The sequence below is a fragment of the Nyctereutes procyonoides genome, unplaced genomic scaffold (assembly GCF_905146905.1).
Source record: "Nyctereutes procyonoides isolate TBG_1078 unplaced genomic scaffold, NYPRO_anot_genome, whole genome shotgun sequence".
In the NCBI taxonomy this organism is placed as follows: domain Eukaryota; kingdom Metazoa; phylum Chordata; class Mammalia; order Carnivora; family Canidae; genus Nyctereutes; species Nyctereutes procyonoides.
Genome location: NW_026575134.1, coordinates 37,564,362 through 37,588,013, shown reverse-complemented (window position 1 = coordinate 37,588,013; position 23,652 = coordinate 37,564,362). Strand labels below are relative to the sequence as shown.

General features: G+C 38.1%; 1 protein-coding gene across 2 annotated transcripts in view; it reads left to right on the top strand.

The window, feature by feature from the left end:
- Positions 1-307: 307 nt before the first annotated feature.
- The window catches only part of ZFP91 (ZFP91 zinc finger protein, atypical E3 ubiquitin ligase), a 45,960-nt gene continuing 22,615 nt past the window's right edge, over positions 308-23,652 (top strand). Inside the window, exons 1-2 of one of the 2 annotated variants that reach the window (XM_055300879.1) lie at positions 308-755; positions 5,259-5,287. In XM_055300879.1, the coding sequence (XP_055156854.1) occupies positions 400-755; positions 5,259-5,287 (385 nt within the window). In that variant the 5' untranslated portion in view covers positions 308-399. The remainder of the gene's footprint in view (positions 756-5,258; positions 5,288-23,652) is intronic. The other variant, XM_055300878.1, reaches the window with a different exon arrangement.

The window sequence follows — 23,652 nt, the reverse complement described above, 5'->3', positions numbered from 1 at the left end:
AACGGTGAGAACGGGTGCGCGGGGAAGGAAACCTCGCGCGCTCCCTTAGAGCCGTTTCCTGATTGGCTAAGGAAGGGGTGGGGGAGGGAACGCGGGACGTCGCTACGTGAGAGACGACGAGGGGCAGGGCGAGGAAGCCGTCCCTCCTCTCCCATTGGTCCGCTGAACGTCTGTGGCGGGCGGGCGCGCGCGCGCCGCCGGCGGTAGCGGGCCTTGAGTGGCAGGGGGCGGGGGGGGCGCCCTCGGAGCCGGGCGGAGGGGAGGGGGGGAAGAGGAGCGCAGAGTGAGATTGAGCCGCACGCTCCGGGAGGCGAAGGGGGCGGGGGGAGCAGCGCCGCGGCCGCCGCCGCCTCCGCCTCCGCCGCCTGGGACGAGGGGGTGGGGGACGGACGAGCCCCGATGCCGGGGGAGACGGAAGAGCCGAGACCCCCGGAGCAGCAGGACCAGGAAGGGGGAGAGGCGGCGGCGGCCAAGGCGGCTCCCGAGGAGCCCCAACAGCAGCCCCCTGAGGCGGCGGCGGCCGCGGCGCCTGCGGGGACCACGAGCAGCCGCGTGCTGAGGGGAGGTCGGGACCGGGGCCGGGCCGCTGCGGCCGCCGCCGCCGCCGCCGCCGCTGTGTCTCGCCGGAGGAAGGCCGAGTATCCCCGCCGGCGGAGGAGCAGCCCCAGCGCCAGGCCTCCCGACGCCCCAGGGCAGCAGTCCCAGGCCGCGAAGCCCCCGTCTCCAGCTCAGGGCAAGAAGAGTCCGCGACTCCCGTGAGTAACGCAGTGTTTCAGGCGGTGGGAAAGACCCCCCTGTGTCCGCACGCAGCCCTCCCGGCTCCCGTAGCGCCCGCTCCACGTGACATCCTGCCTGCTCTGCCCCCTGCCGGCTCGCACGCCAGATGTCACGCCGCTCCCCCGCTCGCGGTCTGACGGCTCCTCTGGGGCCCTCCCCGGGCCCCCGCCTGTGGGGCCGCTGCCCCCTCCCTGAAGTCGCCCCTGCTGCGGCGCACCTCTCCTGCCCCTCGGTGGCCCTCCCCTTCCCTGCCGCCGCCGGCTTCGCCCGCACTCTGGCATCTGCGCTCCCTTTGTCAGCCTGTCCCTGCCCCTCGGACGGCGGCTCTCCACTATTACATCACATCCCCATTAGGAAATCAGCAGCACGATCTTAGCCTTGGAAAGTGCGTGCGCCCCCCTCCCCTCCCCCCCCCCCCCCCCCCCCGCTAATTAGCTCCAGAACCCGGTGGTACTAGTAGCTTCACGGAGCTTTTACCGCCCTCCTGAATTCGCACGTCCCGTTCACTTGTTTTAGAAATCTGGTACTTAGGGTAAAAACGTGGCTCTGCCGATTTTAAGTGTAGTCTTTCATACAGAATTAGCCAGGTGATTTTTAGCGGTTTTGTTGGTCTTTTTAGGTTTTTCTTGTGCTTATGTTTAAATGTAGGAACTTCATCGTTAAAAATGAGGCTGCGAAAGCTCTCAAAAGAATTATTTTATTCTCTAGAGACCATGGAGGGAGCAGGAACATATATATTTTAAGTTGTTAGTATTAAAATGTCCCTGTGTTGACAATCCTGCAGTGTATGCGTTTGTAAATTGTAGAAATTAATCCTATTAGCCCTTGAGCTCGTTACCGAAAACGTCATTTGTGTCTTTGGGCTTACTTTGAAGTGAAAAAATACTCGTAAAGGGGGAAATTGGAGCGGAGGGAATCCTAAATTTAAGCGCCCCCTCCCGTAGAGATTATGCCAAGATTTGACTTCCATCACATTTAGGACTTGAAACACACCTGTTCCAAAATTAAGAATTAAGTCTGTGACTCGCATGCTTGCCTTAGAAGCTTCTCAGAGAGTGAAAATTCAAAGGTATATTGCAGTATTACATGTGCTTCAAATTTTGGAATGTTACTCATGATTTATAAGTACAGGTTTTTGTTGTCCATAGAACTGTAGTTTACACAATAAATTCTCTAAATTGTGTTAACTTAAATAACATTCCAAAACGATTTTTTTTCATTTCTGTTGCTAAACCTGGGAAGGTTAATGACTTAATATATTTTTAAATCCCCTTCCATCCTTACCTGCTCATTCTACCACTTTTTTACTTTCAGAAATGATATCTTAAGATAATGACACCTAGTGCAGTAGTTTTTTCCACTTTGTAGTTTTTTTTTCCACTAACTCTTGGCAAAAAAGTGCGTATGAGTCTTTTTACATCCACAATATTAAAACCGTTGGACTTGGATGAAGATGACTTAATGAAATTCCTTCCGTTTTTTTCTCCATATTATTCCCTGTGGGGAGAGGGATACAGTCTTAATTCTTAATGTCCCTCCCTTTTGCATCCAGTATCATAAAAGATAGTAGTGTTCTTTTACCTTCTTCTTAGCCTCAGAGCTATCTGTTGATTGCTTATTTTAAGTTCCGTAGTTTTGATCGGATTGTTAAAATTTTCATAGTGATAACTTATTTGTTACGTGTTTTCGGTTTATTTACTGCATGCCCTGGAAATAAAAGGAGTTCTAAAGCTTTTCAGCTGGGTAAATTAGGATTGAGCAGTAACTGGGCCTGGTACTGTGCTAGGCTAGGCTTTATAAAGGTAAATGAGACGTGGTCCTTGTCTTCAAGGACCTTGCAGTATGAGGGGAAGATGAATTGATTATAGTGGAGGTTTGTCAAACATGTATGCATGATTTACAGATTTTCAGAGCGATAAGCTTTAATTATGAAATTTAATCCTTTATGACATTTCATGAGATTTTGAGTATCAGTTTACTGAATCCTGGTCAACTACCTTCTGACATCCTTCATTTTCATAATAACATGAGGCAGTTTTTAAAAAGGAAGTAGAAGATTTATCTAATTACTTGTTCTGTCAAGTTCTTTTACCATATCCCATTTCTTCTATAGATTCTCAGTAATAACTGTTTCACCTACATTTGTTTCTCTTGATTTAAGTGACAACAAAATTTACAGTAGAAAGTTCAATGAGTACAGAGATTTGGATTGATTGAAACCTCTTTTTCTACTAGAAGGCAAAGTAGTGCAGTGGAAAAAGCATTGGACTATATAGTCAGAAAGTTTGTGGTCCCAGCTTTCACTAAGTGACCATCGGGCAAGTCACTTAAGCTCTTTAAATCTGTGTCTTCATCTGTAACTGGTAATTTATAATTGGTTGCAAGCATAGATGTGTATGATAAGTAGGTTACAGTTTTTGTATACATCTATGCCTGTTAACAGCGTTTTCATTTGCATTGAAACTTTGAAAAGAACAGGAAATCTTTGTGAAAGGAAATAATTTTTTAGTGAATTTGCTCCAGAGAAAAGGATAAAGTTAATGCTAAAATCATTTTAAAATAAAACTTACAGGCTCATAGTAAGGAAAGATAGACCAAATTTGAAGAAAGGTTATATATCAGTATTTCTTAAGAATTGGGCTCATCATATAAACATCATAAACCAGATGTTTATATACATACATATTTTATTTTAAATACATATAGTACTAACTTTTTCTGATTCATAAAGTTAAAACATTTAATATGGGAACTATATGGTAAACTAAGACTAAGTTAAATTGCAAAAAGGCTTCTTTTTTCATTCTACCATGATAATAAGTCCTTTGCATTTCATATCCAATGAATTTCTTATAAAACCTTATAAATACACGTTTAAACTTCCAATTTATCTATTGAGTAACCCCTTATTGGCTAAAACTGAATATTCTTGAACCTACAGGTTCAAGTGGGTTACAAATGAAACTATTTGGGTTACAAATAGTGCTTTATTTCCTGGGATGTGAAATTCCATTTTTTGCTTTATTTTCTTGTTTAAGGTAAAATGATAGTAAACCTTTGGGTAACACTTCCTATATCCTTTTGTAAGGAAAAGTTGAGTGTCATGGATAGTGAGAATGAAAAGGCAGTAATGTTCTGAATTGAAACAACTTTTATGGCTCTTTGGAGAAAATTCCTGTTGTATAACTTTAAAATTCTGAGTTTTCCTCCCAGGGCAGTCCATATGGTAATAGAAACATCTGTTCATTCCAAAAGGTTTTTGGAGAAAAGTTTATTGTGTAATGTTTCAAAATTAGTATTACATCTGTACTTCTCTTTAGAGCTAGGATGATCAGCAGTTATCTTGTGTTACTTATTAATTGGGACATTGGTGACATAATTTAAAATAATACCAAGCTTTTAAAAAAATGGAATGAGAAAACGGCTGTTCTTTCTAAAGAGAACAAAATTTGTATTATGTTGTAGGTTCTCTATTTGGGTATTCTTTTGTAACATAACAGTCCTCATTTAAATCAGGTTTGCTTTCAAAAAACAAAACAAAAAAAAAACACCTTTATACTGGCTCAGAGATACTGTGTGACATCTTTCTTGTAAAGATCCAAGACCTGTGGACTTTTGAATTTGGGTAATGGCTCCAGGGTAGAGGTTCTTTATACTTTAACAGTTCTTTTCTTTAACAGTTATGCATGATAGAAATGTTAGCAAATTTAAAACATGACAAAAACATTTTTTAAATCATTTTATAACACCTTAGACTCTTTACTGTTGCTAATTTGTAAAATACAAGTTGCGTTTCTTTCTGAGGTCCAGTCTGTTTCCTTTGTAGAAATAAATTTTGACTTGGGTATAACAAATGAATAATTTGGGGTTTTCTGTTAGGTTCATTAACGTTTTGTTATGAAAATTGTCCATTATACACAAAGAAAAAAATAGTACAATGAAATGCCCAGTATTTACCACGAGATTTAGTAGTTATCAAGATTTTGCCATGCTTGTTACCTCTATCTTTCTTTTTTTTCTTTTTTGGCATAAGTATTTTACAGGAAATCTCCATTATTTCACCCCTTCGTACTGCATTTGGTAAAAGAAGGACATTTTCTTATATGACCACTTAATATAACAAAATAAGAGATATTTTCTTTGTATTGATTTTTTTACAGTTAAAACCTGTTTTTCAATGATACTCTAGCTGTATGCTGACAGATATGATAGCAACATGATATCTCTTTAAATTTACATTAATTAAAATTAAAAATTCACTTCCTCAATTACAAAGAAGCTGTTTCAAGTACTCAGTATCCACAAGTGACTATCATTGTACACTGCAGATATGGAATATTTTCATCACTGCAGAAAGTTCTATTGATCACACTAGATGCTTTCTGTATCATTCTGGAGATGAACCTGAAAGAGATAAATATCTGTGTTTTAAGAAAGTATGCAAGATTGTTAATTTAATATTTGGTTCTTATTTCTTTCAGATGTGTAGACAAAGTAACAACTGACAAAGGTAAGACTTGGTCATTCTTAATCTGTCGTGTATATTATGCTGATTATTTTTATGATCTGATAGAGTAAGCTTCATCCTGATAGTTCAAATTGTTCCCATTTAAAAGTGATCTTTATTTAGTAAAATAATTGGAGAAGTTAGAACTTGTTTAAACAGCTAAGAGGTTTGGGCTGGTGGAACACTTAGGCATTATTTGGAAGCCTAATGATGGGGAGTCAGATTATTTAATGTCAATTTATTGCAATTTGTTTTAAGCTATATGCTTTTTTAGTAAAGTAACTAGAGGAATGGTACACAGCATAGAGAGTAAAGCATAGACAAAAATCTTGGTGCTGGTAGAGACTCAAATTATAAATGCAGTTTGAAGAATGCGGAAAGAAAAGCGTTCTAAGATTTCAGCCTGGTGAATAATTAAATGGGATCATTAAGTTGTTTCCCTTTAAAGAGTTTTACCAAACCAAATATGTGTATTAAATGTAGTCTTCTGCTTATTTGGAATACGAAGGAAAGCTAATGTCCATCTTTTTCTTTTTAAACATGTTTTTTAAAAGATTTCATTCTGACTTTGCAGATTGGGTTATTAAAATTGCCCCTAACATGCTGTGCCAGTTGCTTTTCATTATTCATATAAAATATATTGTAAAAAATACTATAATTTTTCTAGTTATTGGCTGCATTTCTTGATGCTAAATTCAAATATCCAGCATCCTTCTTAAAACTGGAACAGATAATACTTCTAAGCATTTTTCATTATGTCTGTCAGAAAGCTTAATAACTGAGGGTTGGCCCATGTGTTATATATGTATGTGTGTTTGTATATGAAAAGTTAAAAGATTTTTCTTCTCATAAAGAATACTTTGAGAATGTATAACATATGTAACATGTATAAGGCAAGTTTAAAATCAGGATTTTATGCTGCTTAGAAGAATGATACTATGGTTAAGAACCAGCAACTTGAATTGGTGGCTGATTTGTAAATAATTAGATACCCGTGATTAGGTTTCTTTTTTCTCTGAATTTTAGAGTATTTCATAGTTTACCAGGCAGAAGGATTTGTTCTAGGCAGATTTTTTTTGTGTAGAAAACTTTGCAGACTAATTTGTCTAGCAAATTTTGGGGGTTTTTGCTGCTGTTAACTTGAAAAATAGGGTATGTCTGCCAAGAATGGAAGGTCTTTTTATTCAGAGGTCATTTTGAAATGTTATAATGTGATGAAAATGTAGAGACAGGTGACAGTCAAGTACCAGAGCAGTTTTTCTTTTAAAAAACCCCAACCTGCCTTTATCAGAGCTAAAATTACTTTGTGTGTCTATAAAGAGTAGGTATAAAGAAATTATTTGGGGTTGCCTTGAGGAGAACTTGGAGGGTGTGGTGGAAATTTTGAATCCCTGTTGGAGATAAATTAATTGCTCTTTGTGTAGATGTCTTAAACCAGAAGAGTTGGCTTGTTACGTAGTTGTGCAGCTGTGGCTAGAGTAAAACTGCATTCTGGGTAACTCAGTCTAAAAATCAGTCTCACTCTAATTCACTTATTAAGTGCTCTGGAACTAGTATTAGAGCTCAGATTTTGAATTCAAGTTCTGCCTTTTATTGCAAATAATACCTGGAATCCAGTGAATGCTCAGTAAAAGGTAGATGTTTATAAAATTTTGAAGAAATACTCTCCAACTCCCATCTTCATCTCTTGGCTTATATATTATGGTGGCTGCTCAACTTTGAATGGTATATAGGTACATAACCGATTCTTACATGAATTTAAACAACTGGATCAGGGAATAAAGGCTGTGGTGGTCACTTTTCTCTTGCTTTATAGTATTAGAATTTACCTCAATTCTTTTTCCCTTTTTCTTGTCACTTCTCAGAAAGTTGTTCTGTTACTCTGGAATAGTTTTCACGTTGAGTCTGTTGAATTTTAACTAAAGTAACTCATACTTATTTCAGAGACTGAGGTTTTTTTCAAAACTTTGAACAGGTTTTGATATTTTATAGAGGTACTGCTAGCTGTTTTATTAATATTGACAAGATATTTTCAAGATTGTTTTTACTCTTATTTACTCCAAATGACTAGAAATTATATACTTTGCTTCAAAAATAACCATGGACATGTTTGAACAAGTAATATTGCTCACACACAAAAAACAACTTGGCTGCTGTTTTTAAATTATATCAAGTTGCAGAGTGCCATGTTCATTCTTCACACTGAAGTAAATAGTGGTCCCTGTTCATTTATTTAATCCTGATGGGTATGTATAAAACAAATGGAAATTGAATATACATAAAAACAAATGAAAATTTGCAAAAATAGTGTTTGTTTATTCATTGAACAAGTAATTATTGAGCATCCTGCCATGTGCCCAGCCCCATTTTAGGTACTGGGTTGTGCTGGTAATCATTACAATGAAACACTTACTTGATTAAAATAATGTGATAGTGTTTGATGAAATTAAGATTTCAAGGGAAGACCTCTTTTGAGAAGGTGACATTTGAGTTGAGATCAGAATATGCAAATAGCCAGATGAAGAGCATCCCACACAGAAGAAGCTAAAAGGGGAAAACTTGAAATGTGAAAGCTATTAGTTTACCACTGCCAGAGGATTATCATCATCACAGTGGAGCTTCCAAGAGGTTTAGTAGAAATTTTGAGGGATGGAGCCTGGCAGGGTCCTTTCTTTAACCTGGCTTTGTTTTCCTTCTGTTTTCTATTTTCAACTAATAACTATTCTTATGATAATGAAATATAGGGATAGTTTGCCTCAGTGTAGTTATTTAGTAATTCTAGTGTTACTTTAGCCACTAATTTTCTTTTTCTTTTAAACCTCCAACTAAAACTGTGCAAGATAAAACCTTATTTAAAAAAAAAAGACTATCTTAATGTTTACTAAAGGGAGTTTCATGTGTTTTCGTGGAATAATGAGTATTAAGAGTCAAATGTAGTAGGTACTTGAGTCATCAGTGTGCTAGCTTATTGCAGGACCTCTCAAATTTTGATTGTGAGTAATGAACAATATAAATACCAAAATATGCAGTAACTACTTAATTTAGTTGACTATAAGATAGCCCCCCCCTCCCCTTTTTAAGGGATAGTTTATATAGTTAGAATTTGTAGAAAACATATTTTGAAGCACTAGGTGCATGAAAATTTGAAAGTATTAAACTCTGGGTCTCACCTTTTATTCAAAATCATTTAACTGTTCCAGTTACTCATATTATGGATGGGGAAGTAATGTTTTTACAAAGGATTGTCTAGATAGTCATCAAATAAGTTCATTACAAATCTGGGGAGTTACTTATGTTTAGAGCTTTGACTGTCGTATCTAGTTTATAATCAGCATAATACCTGAAATTACTACTAAAATATTAGCTTGTTTTAATTTTCTTTCCTGGATCACATCCTCAGTTTTTGTTTTAATTGATCTAATTTATAGATAATAGTTTTGTGGGTTTTTTTTTTTTTTTAAGATTTTATTTATTTGAGAGAGAGCACGAGCAGGGAGAGGGGCAGGAGAGGAAGAGACACCCCCCCCCCCCCAATGAGCAGGGAACCTGCCATTGGGCTTGATCCCAGGACGCTAAGATCATGACCTGATCTGAAGGCAGACACACAACCAACTGAGCTACCAGGTGCCTCTCTTTAAAAAATTAAATTTATTTACTTTGAACAATTTTATAGTTTTGATTTCATCAGTATTTCATTTTTCCTCTGTTGGAATACCTTCTATTTTTTATCCTGTCATTTTCAGTACCCTTAAACAATATTTGTGTACCTCTTAAATATATAAACAGGTATTCCCACCTGTTTTTCCCACTCCATTGAGAGAAATCTGACTTTAATTTTTACCGCTTGAGGCAGCCCGGGTGGCTCAGCAGTTTAATGTCGCCTTCAGCCCAGGACCTGATCCCAGAGGCCTGGGATCGAGTCCCACGTCAGGCTCCTTGCATGGAGCCTGCTTCTCCCCCTCTGCCTCTCTCTCTCTCTCTCTCTCTCTCTCTCTCTCTCTGTCTCTCTGTCTCTCTGTCTCTCTCTGTATCTCATGAATAAATAAAGTCTTTAAAAAAAATTTTACCACTTGAGTTGTACAAAAGGATGATGTGAGAAGTTACTCAGGGCATCAGGTTCACAATTCTTAATTGAAAGCTTTTGAGTCTTCTTGCCAGTAACCTGGTTTCCCTAGTTAAAATCTTACTGGTTTTGAATAGAAGAGTGTTCTGGAAGGAGAATCACTGGGTTAAAAAAGGCATACACTTAGTTTCAGACCTAACAATCAATATACGATCACTTTTAACTGAAGTATTCTTCACATATTAAATGATACTTCTCTAAAGTTGGCTTTAGTAGAAATTTTTAAAAGAGAGCCTCACTTTCCTTGATTTCTCTTTATACTGCTGATGTTGGAATATTTCACAGTGGACTTTACTGATTATTTATGGGAAACAAAGCAGAGCTAATTATAGAAATACATCTGATCAGGTTTCAGAAACTCAAGTTTCTGACTGTTATAATAATGTTCATGTCTCAAATGACTGACAGTACATGAGCATTTTCTTAGTCCTACTTTCTTCTAGGCCTTTATCTTAAGGTAGCAGGTATATTATTTCTCTCAGTATGAGAAAGATCTACTCAAGACATCTGTTTCCTTGTTGGGAATGCCCCACACCCTTTAAACCGTTTTCTAGTTCAAATGATCTAGACCTCCTGTGGTTCTTCCTCTCTGTTCTAGTTTTCTAGAAGTACTGACATACCTTACATACGTGGATTGTGACATGGACTTAGAAAGCGTCTGGGGTTTATCAGTTCATTTCAGTTACGGGATGTTTTATCATTCAGATAAGGGAGTCTTTCTGTCCCTGACATAGAAAGAAATAACTTTGTAACAGTTTGCCTATAATGATTCAGCTTTTATATAAACCATTTTAGACAACAGTTATAAGTTTATTTTGTAATATATAGTAATTCTTTTATATTGAGATCCAGTTCCTTCCAGAATGACTTAGATGCAGCAAAATGCCCTAGTGGAAGCAAACTGAAGCAGGAGTAGACAAGCTCTGATATAAAGGAATTAGCTCTGATTTCATGTTCTGACCTTTGAAGTCCAAGAAGGATCAAGCTCCTCTGAATTAAAACTAGCCAGATTGACCTAACTACATCAAGGCAAAGACCCTTTTAGCTTCAGTGCAAGTAATTGTCTTAGAGGTGACTGTGATTGTGTCTTCTGCCTACCTCATTGCTGCTTTGATCCTAGTTAAGCTCTCAGCTTATATCTTAGCTTCTTATTGGCTGATTCTGTTTGTAACTTGGCCTTTTTGATAATTTCAAACCCTATTTTCTTTACTGTGATGCTCCCTAAACTCTTCTATCAGGTATTTGTTGCTAACAAACCATCCAAAAACTCAATGGTTTAAAATATAAAAATTCGTTATTTCTCAGTTGGGCTATCCCTCTCCTCATTGGTCTTTCAGTCTAGACATTTTCATGTCATGGTGGTCTCAAAGCAGTGTTTTCAAAAAAGGTTAAAGGCAAAAGCTGCAAGGGATCTTGATACCACCTCACATGATACAGGATGTGAGGATTGTATTTTTGTATGTTAGGAACAAAAACGTTGAAATTATAAAATGAAAAATTATACCATTTACAGTAGCATTAAAAAATAGGAACTACTGAGGCACGTGGGTGGCTCAGTTAATTAAGTGTCTGCCTTTGGCTCAGGTCACCATCCTAGGATCCTCTGGGATTGAGACCCAAGTGAGTGAGGATCCCTACTCAGTGGAGAGCCTGCTCCTTCCTCCCATTTGTGCTCTCTCTTGCTATCTCTCTTAAATAAATAAAATCTTTTTTTAAAAAAAAATGTACTACTAAGGGCTTCTTAGACATGAACATACGAAACATTGTTGAGTAAAATTAAAGACGAATAAATGGAACAAATGATGTACCTTGTTCATGGTTTGAAGGCTCAATATTGTTAAGATGTCATTTCTCCCCATTGTAACACACAAATGAAATTTAATTCAAATCAAAATTTCAGTACGGGGTTTTTTTGGAGAGTTTTGACGTTGTACACTTCTCAAAAGGTCTTAGTTAACATCTAGGAGTTCACAAACTATACTTTGAAAGCCTTTAGCTTGCACTGATCAGGGACTCCACCATTTTCTAGGAGTGGGATTGACTCTTTAAGGAAAGAGGAAGGGGTAAATAGATACTTGGCAGGCATCCAACCATAGCTACTACAAATAAATTATGTCCTATAACTTATTTAATCCTTACCTGACTGAAGGACATTTGATAATTCTGTTTTTTCCCTAGGTTGACAGGTGGTCTTTTTGGAAGTCTGTTAAGATACAATACATATGCAGAAGTGCTTTTATCATAAATGTACAGCTTTGTGAATATTCACAAGGCAAGCCCTGTAATATAATCATCACCCAGCTCAAGATAGAGAACCTGATCAGCTACCCCCAAGTATAGCCACCATTCTTTGAACAGCACAAATCCGTTTTTCTATTTGTTTGATTCTATATTAATGGAATGATACAGTATATACTCTTGGGTAGGACTTCTTTGCCCACCATTATATGAGATTTCTTTAGGTTGTGTTTGTGAGAGATTGTTCATTTTCATTGTATAGTATTCCATTGTGGAAGTGTTTATTCATTTTACTGTCGATTGGTATTTGGGTAGCTTTTAGTTATTGGCCTTTATAACTAGTGCTGTTGATGCATATATTATTAATTAGTATGATTTTATTGAGACATAATTCACATGTCATGAAGTACCTTCAGGTATGTAATTCTGTCCCTGTAGGCTGTGGGTTTTCCTTTTCTGGGCATTTTTATAAACAGACTTATACATAAAATATATGTTTTGGTTTTGTGTCTGGCTTCTTTCACTTTGCAGAATTCTGAGGTTAATTCATGTTGTGGAATGTATCAATATTTTCATTCCTTTGTGTGATATTTCTTCTTATAGAAATACTCCCATTTGATTTATCCATTTATCAGTTGATCTACTTTTTAGCTATCATGAATAATAGTATGGATGGATGTTTTAATTCTTTTGGGTAGATAGCTACAAGTGGAATTTCAAGATTGTATATGGTAATTGTATGTTTAAGAGCCTGGCAAAGAGTTTTCCATAGTAGCTGTGACATTAACGTTCCCTAGTAATAGATGAGGATTTCTGTTTCTTCACAACCTTACTGTTATTTGTTACTGTCATTCCACTATTCTGTCAAGCCAGCTGCTTTAGGTTGGTGGGGTACATGGTAAGACCAGTGAATCCCATGAGCATGGGTCCATCCCTGGATTTCATTTGCTGAGAAGTGAGTTCCTTGTTCGAAGAAATGCTGTGTGGAAAACCATGACTGGGATAAGGCATTCTTTAAGTCCATAAATTGTATTTTTTTACAGAAACACTGTATGCAGGGAAGGCAGATCCATATCCAGAGTGTTCTGAGACCAAAACATTGCTGCTTCCATGATGGAAGTGATCCGTTTTAATGAACCTGGCATTAGGTAGCTGGCTGATAGCCCTGGGAATGGTACCATATCAGGGACCCAGTGTTGGTCTCTGGTGCTAAGCAGATGGCACTTAGCAATCCCTATACCTACAATGGCCTTGGTGAGACTCTGGGTTTGGTTTCCAGCAGTCTCAGCTCTGCTGCTATAGGAGATAGGGATTTCTTTCAGGGTAGGCATAGAAACTTTCAGGTCATTTATTTGGTGCTTGAGCTTGCAATTTGAATCCCTAAGCACATCCCTGTGTCTCAACTTCGTCAAGTGCATTTAGAAGCAGCTAGCCGATTTCATGCTCATTAGCTTGAAATATTCTAAGGTATCAAATATGTTATAACCAGAACCTTGTTTCTTATTAAATAAGTATTTGATCAGGAGTATGCATTGGTGATTTGGGGGGAAAACAATGAAAGAGTAGAACTAAAAACCGACACCAAAGAAATACAAAGGAGTGGGGCATCTGGGTGGCTCAGTTGGTTACACATCTGACTCTTAATCTCAGGTCAAGTCTTGATCTCAGGGTCGTGGCCCCATATTGGGCTCCACACTGGGTGTGGAGCCTACTTAAAAACAAAAGATTTATAAGAGAGTATTATGAAAAATTATCTGCCAAAAAATTGGACAACCTATAAGAAATGGATAAATTTCTAGAAATATAAACCTCCCAAAACTGAATCAGGAAGAAATAGAAAATTTGAACAGACTAATTATCAGCAGTAAAATTGAATCAGTAATCAAAAAACTCCCAATAAGCAAAAGTCCAGGACCAGATGGCCTCAAACGTGAATTCTACCAAACATTCAAAGAAGAGTTAATACCTATTTTTCTCAAATTATTCCAGAAACTAGAAGAGGAGGGAAAGCTTCCAAATTCATTCTGTGAGGACAGTGTTACCTTGATACCAGTGAATACCAGATAAAGACATAGTACCAAAAAAAGAACTACAGGCCAATATATCTGGTGAACACAGATGTAAAATTCCTCAACAAAATATTAGCAAACTGATTTCAACCATACTTTAAAAAAAAAAATCATTCACTGCAATCAAGTGGGATTTTTTTCTTGGGATACAAGGGTGGCTCAGCATTTACAAAGCAATCTGTGTGATACATCAATAAGAGAAAGGATAAAAACATGATCAACTCAATAGATGCGGGGAAAACATGTGAAAAAGTATATCTGTGCATGAGAAAAACCCTCAACAAAGTAAGTTTAGAGGGAAGAGACCTCAACAGAATAAAGGCCGTATTTGAAAAAACCCACAGCTAATGTACTCAATTATGAAAAATTTTTGTCCTAAGATCCAGAACAACACAAGGATGTCTAATGTCTACTCGTACCACTTTTATTCAACATAGTACTGGAAGTCCTAGCCACAGCACTCAGACAAGAAAAAGAAAGGGCATCCACGTTGGTAAGGAAGAAGTGTAACTTTTACTATTTGCAGATACAGAAAGCTCTAAAGTCTCAACCAAAAAGCTACTAGAACTGATACATGAATTCAGTAAGGTTGCATGATTCAAAACCAATATAGAGAAATCCATTGCATTTCTGTACACTAACAATGATGTAGTAGAGAAATTAAGGAAACAGTCCCATTTACAATTGCACCAAAAAAAAAAAAATAACCAGGAATAAACTTAACTAAAGAGGTGAAAGATCTCTACTCTGAAAACTATAATACATTGATGAAATAAAATGAGATGACATAAATGGAAAGATCATTCATGCTCATGGATTGGGAGAACAGATATTGTTAAAATGTCTCATATGGCTCAAAGCAATCTACAGATTTAATGGAGTTCCCTATCAATACCAACAAATTTTTTTTACAAAACTAGAACAAATAACCCAAAAATTCATGGGGAATCACAAGAGACTCTGAGGGGCCAAAGAAATCTTGAAAAAGAAGAACAAAACTGGAGGTATCATAATACCTGATTTCAAGCTATACAATAAAGCTGCAATAGAGCAGTGTGGTACTGGCACAAAAATAGACACATAAATCAATGGAACAGAATAGAGAGCCCAAAAATAAACCCATGATTTTCTAGCCAGTTTGTCTTTAATAAAGAAGGCAAGAATACACAATGGGAAAAAGTCTCTTCAATAAATGATGGGAAAACTGGATAGCTACATGCAAAAGAATGAAACTGGACCATTTTATTATATTATATACAAAAATAAACTCGAATTAAAGACCTGAAACCATACAAATCCTAGAAGAGACCATAGGAAGTAATTTCTCTGATATTATAGCCATAGCAACTTTTGTCTAGATACATCTCCTGAGTTAGGGGAAACAAAAGCAAAAATAAACTCTTGGGACTATGTCAAAATTAAATACTTCTGTGAAGCAAAGAAAATAATCAGTAAACAAAAAACTATTGAATGGGAAGAGATACTTGTAAATGACATGTGCAATAAAGGGTTAGTATCCAAAATATATAAAGAAGTTCTACAACTCAACACCAAAAAATCCAGTTTAAAAAAAAGGGAAGGCAAGAACAGACGTTTCTCCAAAAACGGCCTCCAGATGACTAACAGACATATGAGAAAACGCTCAGCATCACTGATCATCAGGAAAATGGAAGTCAAAACCCAATGGGGGGAGGGGAGATCCCTGGGGGGGGGGGCCCTCAGCGGTTTAGTGCCTGCCTTTGGCCCAGGGCGCGATCCTGGAGTCCCGGGATCGAGTCCTGTGTCGGGCTCCTTGAATGGAGCCTGCTTCTCCCTTTTCCTGTGTCTCTGCCTCTCTCTCTCTCTTTCTACACGTCTATCATAAATCAATCTTTAAAAAAAAAAAAACCCAATGGGGGGAAAAACATGCATTGAGATACCTCACACCTGTCGGAATGACTAAAATCAAAAACACAAGAAACTAGTATTGGTGAGGATATGGAGAAAAAAACTGGTTGGCAAGGAATGCAAACTGATGCAGCCATTGTGGAAAAGATTATGGAGATTGCTTAAAAAATTAAAAGCAGATCTAGTATATAATACAGTAATTCTACTATTAGGTATTTACCCAAAGAATATGAAAACACTAAATGGAAAAAATATATGCATCTCTTTATTGCAACAATATTAACAAGAGCCACATAATGGAAGTGTCAGTCGATAGATGAATGGATAAAGAAGTGACTATATATACACACACACATATATATAGTCTATATATACATATATATTTATATATATTTACACATATAATGGGATATTATTCAGCCATAAAAAAAAAAAAGGCGAAACTTCGCATTTGCAACAATGTGAATGGAACTAGAGGGCATAATGCTAAGTGAAATAAATGATAGAAAGACAGCTTTCCTATGATTTCACACATATGTAGAATTTAAGAAACAACCAAAAAAAAAAAAAAGAAAGAAAAAAAAAACCAGATTCTTAAATAGAAAAAACTGATGGTTACCAGAGGTGAGGTGTGTGTGTGTGTGTGAAATACGTGAAGGGGATTAAGATACACTCACTATGAGCAACACTGAGTAATGTATAGAATTGCTATATTGTATATCTGAAACTAACATAACGCTGTATGTCAGTTATACTGAATTTAAAATTTTAAAAATGTTTATGAAACTTAAAAAAAGTTTCTCTTCTCTACTGGAGTATTAGGGTCCTTGATTAAGCAGAACCAATAGGATATAGAGAGAGAGGTTTATTTTAAAGAATTAGTTTATGTGATTGTGGTGTCTATCAAAATCCACAGTGCATATCTGCAGACTGGAAATTCAAATAAGAGGTGGTATTGCAACCTTGAAGCCAGACTCCATAAAATCTGTCTTTGCTCTTAGGTCTTCAACTGATTGGATGAGTTGTACCCAGATTATAGAGGGAGGTTTACTCAAGGTCTACTGATTTAAATGTTAATCTTATCTAAAAAGGACCCTTACAGCAATATTTAGGCTGGTGTTTGACGAAGCAGCTAAGCACCATTGTGGAGTTGGGGAAGAGAGGGTTTTCCACACAGCAATCAAGCAATTCTCAGACATCAGCAGGATATCCAAGAATTCAACTCAACTCTGACACGGTCTGTGAGGAAATAACATCAGATTCCATAGGTTAAGGGCTCAGTCCTATAAGACTGCTTCCCTACCCCTTTTTTCAGATGCCAGTAGCAGGTCCAGATTGTTACCTGTTCTGAACAACTGGCTATAAATCACAAGTATCCATGACCCCCTCCTTTTGTTATTTTGCTAGAGCTACTCACAGAACTCAGACACATTTTACTTAGTGGATCACTGGTTTATTATAAAAGGATATAACTCAGTAACAGCCAGATGAAAGAGATGTAAAGGGCAAGGTAAGGGAGAAAGGGTGAGAAGTTTCTGTAACCAAACCAACATGAGTTTGCTCCTTGGTGAGTCACAGATAGAAATTATAGTGGTTAAGTCGTTGGACAAAGGAAACCTTATTTGCAAAAAATAAGGTGATGGCAGAGAATAACTTCCAAAGCTGTGACTTTCCAAGTAAGGGTGAATCGGTTCCTTTTATTTAGGGTGAGGAATCTTTAGATAGAGAAGCCTTATCTTATGTAGAGGCTGGTATAAGGCCATATGTGCATGCACCTTAAGGAAACATGCCTGTATATAGGTATTGTATGTTATGTGAATGAGGTTTGTTCTCCTTGGGCAGAGTTAAGTATTATAATGAGGTAACAGTAATTGGTCATTCTAGAGGTTACTCCATGGTCCATGCGGGCAAGTGCAAGTCAGGGTTTGGGTGGTCTGGGCTGGCTGGAAGTCTTGTCAGGACAGTCACTGTTACTTGAGGGATGGCTTTTGTTTCCATTTGCCTGAGTGAAAAGATAAGCTACAAAGAAGAGTTTAAGGAAAAAATGTATGACAGAGTTTGGTGAGTACAAGCAGGTGGGCAGTAAAGGTCAGGTCTTGAGGTCCAGCTTCTCTCTCCTGTTAGAGCATGCCATTCTCCCCAAATCTCCAGGTGTTTACCAACCTGGAAGCTCTTTGAACCCTGACTTGGGTTTTTATAGAGGCTTCATTGTGGCCATGATTAAGTCCATTCAACCACCAGGCCTTCCTTTCTCCAGGAGTTGGGGAGCAGGGGAACCTTTTGGCAATCAGCTGCCTTCCTTAGGTGGGGTCCAAAGTCAACGTTACTAACATGACAAGAAACACCTTTGTCACTCTTAACACTTAGGAAATTCCAAATGTTTGGGGAGCTGTGAGTTAGGAACTTGTGGGTGAAGACCTAATATGTATTTTTCTTACAAATTACAACATCACGTTAGCCAAGTTGACACATAAATGACATTAAATTAAGATTCATGTCTTTATTTTGTAGCAGATTTTATGTTATTATTTCTTTGTTAAGCATCACTCTTGCCTTCTCTCTTTAATTTTATCTTTAATTCCATTTTGTAACCCTTTCTACTTCTGTTCTATTTTTTCAGCTTAATTTAACACCTTTTCTTCAAGGTTAGAGAGTAAGTCTGAGTGGGGGGAGGGGGAAGAGAAAGAATCTCAAGCAGACACCCTGCTGAGCATGGAGCCTTCTACAAGATGTGATTTCATGACCGTGAGATCACCACCACCACCACCCCCAGCTGAAATCAAGAGTCAGATGCTTAACTGACTGAGCCACCCTGGTGCCCTGTATTCTTATCTAATAATGTACTTGCCTTTCATTCTAGGATATATTTGTGTGGGTTTTTTGTTTTTTTTTTTTTTTCCTGTCCCCTGAATTGCCCCTTTCTTTCAGGTTGTTTTTCCCATTTGTTTCTTTAGCCTCTCAAATTTTCATCAAGTTTTTGGAGTTCAGTAATTTTCTTCTGATTTTTAGAGTAAAATACTAAAATTATGATTGGGGAGGTTATGTGTGTGTACAGATTAGATTTCTCTCGCCTGTGAAGGGATGATGTGGGCATAGTCTCTCTGTGGGCCATTTCTGTTTCTTCAGAGAGAAATTCTGGTATCTCTGGTTACATGAGGTGAGTGGGAGATCAGTGAGAAGGGTCCTCAGCATTTATTATTTTTGCTTCTATTTAATTCCCCCTAGTCTCTGATAATATTTTACCTCTGCCCTAACCTGAAACTGTTTATGCCAGAACCGGTCTAGTTCAGCCTTTCTTAAATGGTAAACCCAAGGGTAGGAAGGGTAGTTGCTGACAGCATGGGATAATAGTCTGGGTGTTCAAACTACTTTTAAAACCTTTACCTGCTCTTTTTTCAGTCTTATGCTGTGTAACCCCCTTTCCAAGGCACCTTGTGACTTTGATTCCTGTTCCTTTTTGAAGTGGCTGAGTGTGTGTGTGTGTGTGTGTGTGTGTGTGTGTGCGCGTGCGCGCGCGCGCATGTGCGCGCTTGCTTGTTACTTGTTTATTTCCCCACCTCCTTACGTTTAAACCCTATTTGATATATAAAGTCTTTATCAATATCCTGGTTTTGATCTTCTAAAGTTTTGTTGAAATGAAATCATGGGACTGTTTTCTCCTTTTGGGTTCCTTTGGCTCTGGGTATTAGTCATTTTTATTCTTTTCAGTCATTTTAGTAGGAAATAGACAAAAAATATATTTCAATCTGCTGTGTTTAAGTCACCTGCACACTATTTAAAACTTAAAACCTTGATTAATTCTAATATCCCTCTTATTTATTCTAATCTGTGTAACATTCATTCCACCAAATCTATTTTTATTGTTTCTTATATCTGAGAATGTGAAGAGTGTGAATCACAGTGTTTATGTTGGAGACATCTCAGAGATCGTCTCTAATCCTTCATTTTATAGATGAGAAAATTGAGACTTTCCGTTAATGTCTTTTACTTTAGAACACATCACCCGAATTAGTGTCTTAAAACAGTTTATTATTTCTCTTTGTTCTTTGGTTGGCTGGATGGTTCTCCTCCTGTTCTCTTGGGCTCATTGGGCAGCTGCAGTCATATAACAGCTGAAAGGGCTTGATGGGGCAAGATGGCTATGCCGGCATGTGTAGCAGCAGTTGGTGCTGGCTGTGGGCCAGCACCATGGTTTTCCTCCTCATGGCCTCTTGTCCTCCACTGGCTAGTCCAGCTTCTTAATAACATGGCAGCCTGGGCAGCTTTCCAAAGAGCAAGCTTTGCTTGCAAAAGTGCTTCTCTCAAACCTCTGCTTGTGTCACATTTACATTTTATATTCTGTCAACAGAACTCTTTATATTCCATTGCTTTGGACCTTTCTGTATCATTAAAAATCTTGGGCTTTGCCTTAAAACCAAAGGATTAGAAAGTTGCTTGGTGGACATGGTATTAGAAAAAAGATTCTAGAAGAAGGAGAATTATGTGATTCCAGCATTTCCTAGCATCAAGTTACTTGGTAGCTCATGCATTCTTTTCTAAAGTTGTTTACAGAACCACAGCGTTTGACCACTGGATTAGTTTTCTGTTGCTGTGTAACAAATTACCACAAGCTGAAAACAACACTCATTTATCATCTCTCAGTTTCCCTGGGTCAGGAGTCTGGACACAGCTTAGATCTGTCCTCCACTTCAGGCCTTACAGGCCTCAAAATCAAAAAGGAAATGACTGGTAGATAGTTGGTTATAAAAGTTTGGGCTTTTAGGATAGTACTTGAACTCTGGGAGTGGATGAGATCATGTAGGTGTTTTCAGTGAGAAGAGAAGCAGTCCTGTAAACACCAACATTTCAAGTAGAATATGGAGAGCCCAAATGAGACCAAGAAGGATGAAAGGTCCAGGAAGAACAAATGGTAGAAGTAAAGGAAAAAGTATTTTAATTTTTTAGAGGGGGTAGCTGGGACAGTAGTGGCAGATGCTACTGAAAGATTGTGCATAATTAAGAACAAAAATGCATCAGACCCTTTAGTTCAAGGAATCTGTGGATTAACTATTATATTCCATTATAGTTTTCTTTGTAAATCTTCTTTTCAAATCCTACTTTATTTTATACACTCAAAAATAAGAATCCTGAGGAGTATATAAGCTTTATTACATCTCAGAGGATCCCGTGGTACACAAACATAAGAGCCCTTGCTCAACATTGGTCAAACCCTTGCTTGACCTTGCCAAAGCAGTTTTGTTGTTTTTTTTGTTTTGTTTTTTGTTTTTTAAGATTTTGTTTATCATTTGAGAAAGAACGAGCAAAGGGAGGGGCAGAGGGAGAGGCGGACTCTCTGCTGAGCAGGGAGCCCAACGTGGGGCTCCGTCCCAGGACCCTGGGATCATGACCTGAGCTGAAGGGAGAGGTAGATGTCGAACCGGCTGAGCCACCCAGGCGCCCCCACAAAAGCAGTTTTATTTTTTTTTATTTTTTTTTTAATTTATGATAGTCACAGAGAGAGAGAGAGAGAGAGAGGGAGGCAGAGACACAGAGGGAGAAGCAGGCTCCATGCACCGGGAGCCCGACGTGGGATTCGATCCCGGGTCTCCAGGATCGCGCCCTGGGCCAAAGGCAGGCGCCAAACCGCTGCGCCACCCAGGGATCCTGCATCCCCCGATCTTAAGTTACAACTCTCAAACCATCTCTTTATTATAAATTCACTGTGTGCTAGACTGATCTCCATTCAAGTCCTGTAACTCTTACCTTGGAACCTTCAGATTCTCTAGTATCTATGTAACTTCAAATTTCTTAGGCTTGGATCCAAAACCTCTACAGTGTAGATAAATTATATTTCCTCAAGGTCTTATTGCTCACAGTTCTCTTTAGGTGGACTCCCAAATTTCACCCTGTAGTATTTCTGTACCCCTGTTATCTCTGAGCTTTTCTGTTTTTGTAGCATTTTTGTGTTTTCCCTTTTCTTAAACTTACCCTCAATGTCAGTGTCACACCCATACTTGAGTACAACTGTCTGCATGCCCAGATACTCTGCACACTACATTTTACCATCAAAATATGACAGTGCACTTAGGAGAGAATGGATTGAAAGACCTGAACAAAAGCAAACTGTACTATGGTTAATTTTTTAAAATAGATTTTACAATACAAAACCACTTCTGGAATAAAGGAACCAGTGAATAAGCCAAATCCAGTGAATAAGCCAAAAGTTGGGAATAGCTTAAAAATAACCTATTTCATGAAAGTTGAAAATGATCATTTTATGTGGACTATGCTAAATCTAGATCATAACACTATAATCAGACATGATAATGGTAATTCCCAATTGTAGGTAGGTAGCCCAGATCCTTTCCTCGACTAGACCCACTGATGTTTTTTTCTCAGCAGACATCTGTTCTGAACTTGTCCAGAACAAAATTCATATTTTTGCTAATGTTTTCCTCAAAACAACAAAAGATACCTGATCCTTTTTTTTTTCTCTCTCTTGTTTTCATACTGATTTTCTGCTTAAATGATCTATCCATTGTTGTGTGGGGTGTTAAAGTATCCTACTATTGTATTATTATCGATGAGTTTCCTTGAACTTGTTATTAGTTGATTTATATATTTAGCGGCTCCCAAGTTAGGGGCATAAATATTTACAATTAGATCTTCTTGTTGGATAGACCCTTTGTACTTTGACCATCTATCCAGTTGCTCAGGTCATAAATCTAGAAACTAAATCCATGAGACCTCTTTCTATTCGCCCTCTATTCTAAGAAGTCATTCTTTAGTCCTATCTGGTCTGTCTCCTAAGTATTTTACAGATCTCCACTATTTTCCATCCCCAATGCTTGTACTCTTTTTCAGGCTATTATTTGTTGCCTGTTCTATTGCAGTAGACTTTTAGAATCCACTCTTGCACCTCCGGAGGTCATTCTCTAGCTTGCAACCAGAGTGAATGTTAAAAACCTGCAAATCTCATCATGCCACATTCCAACTTAAATTCTTCCTCTGGCTTTCTGTGGCCATTAGAATAAAAAGTCAAAATCCTTCAAGGATCTTTTTTAGATTTTATGTATTTATTTTAGAGCATGCACTTTAGTAGGGGGGTGAGGGGAGCAGAGGGAGAGTGAGAATCTCAGGCAGACTCCATGCTGAGCACGGAGCCCCATGCAGGGCTCCTTCTCGCAATCCTGAGATCCTTACCTGAGCCATAATCAAGAGTTGGACACTTAAGGGATGCCTGGGTGGCTCAGGGAGTGATCCCAGGGTACTGGGATCAAGTCCTGCACTGGGCTCCCTGCGGTGAGCCTGCTTCTCCCTCTGCCTATGTCTCTGCCTCTCTCTCTGTGTCTCATGAATAAATAAATAAAATTATTTAAAAATCTTAAAAAATAATTGGACACTTAAACCAACTGTGAGCCACCCAGGCACTCCAAGGACCTTCTTTATTAGACATTTTTCTGCCTCTTCAGCAGCAGTATAGATGGTGACAGTTTCTTTCCTGTTCTTTCTGCTCCAGTCATATTGGTCTTCTTTCAGTCCCCATCTCATGACATTTGCACGTGCCCTTCCTTCCTATTTCCCTCTGTCACCAAGCTAGCACTTTACTTAGCCTTCAGAATCCAACCATATCTATTCAAACTTAAGTGTTAAATTTTGAGCTGTGTAGAGATCTTTCAGTTAACACTAATTTTCAAAATGTCAAGGGGAACACATCCTTTCATTCTCTTAAAACTAAGTGAAGTCTTAATTTTTCTAAGAGACAACTAATTCAACTAATGCTTATACTTTGAAAATTAATAGTTTAGTTTGTGATTCTAATTTTTTGACCTAAAATTTTAATAGCCATAGAAATTTTATAAACGCTCATTAGTATTTTTTATCCTTTATTTTGTCTTAGTGCCACAGTGGCTGATATCTACCCTGGAATAGGTAAGAAAGAAAATAAAAGCATAGATACAGTAAGTAGTGGAGAAAATGACTGGAACAAGAAAGAAAAATCTAATTTAAGTATTTAAGCACATATTTATGTACAAGCAGCCTTGTTTTAGTTTAAAAATGAGTAAACCAGA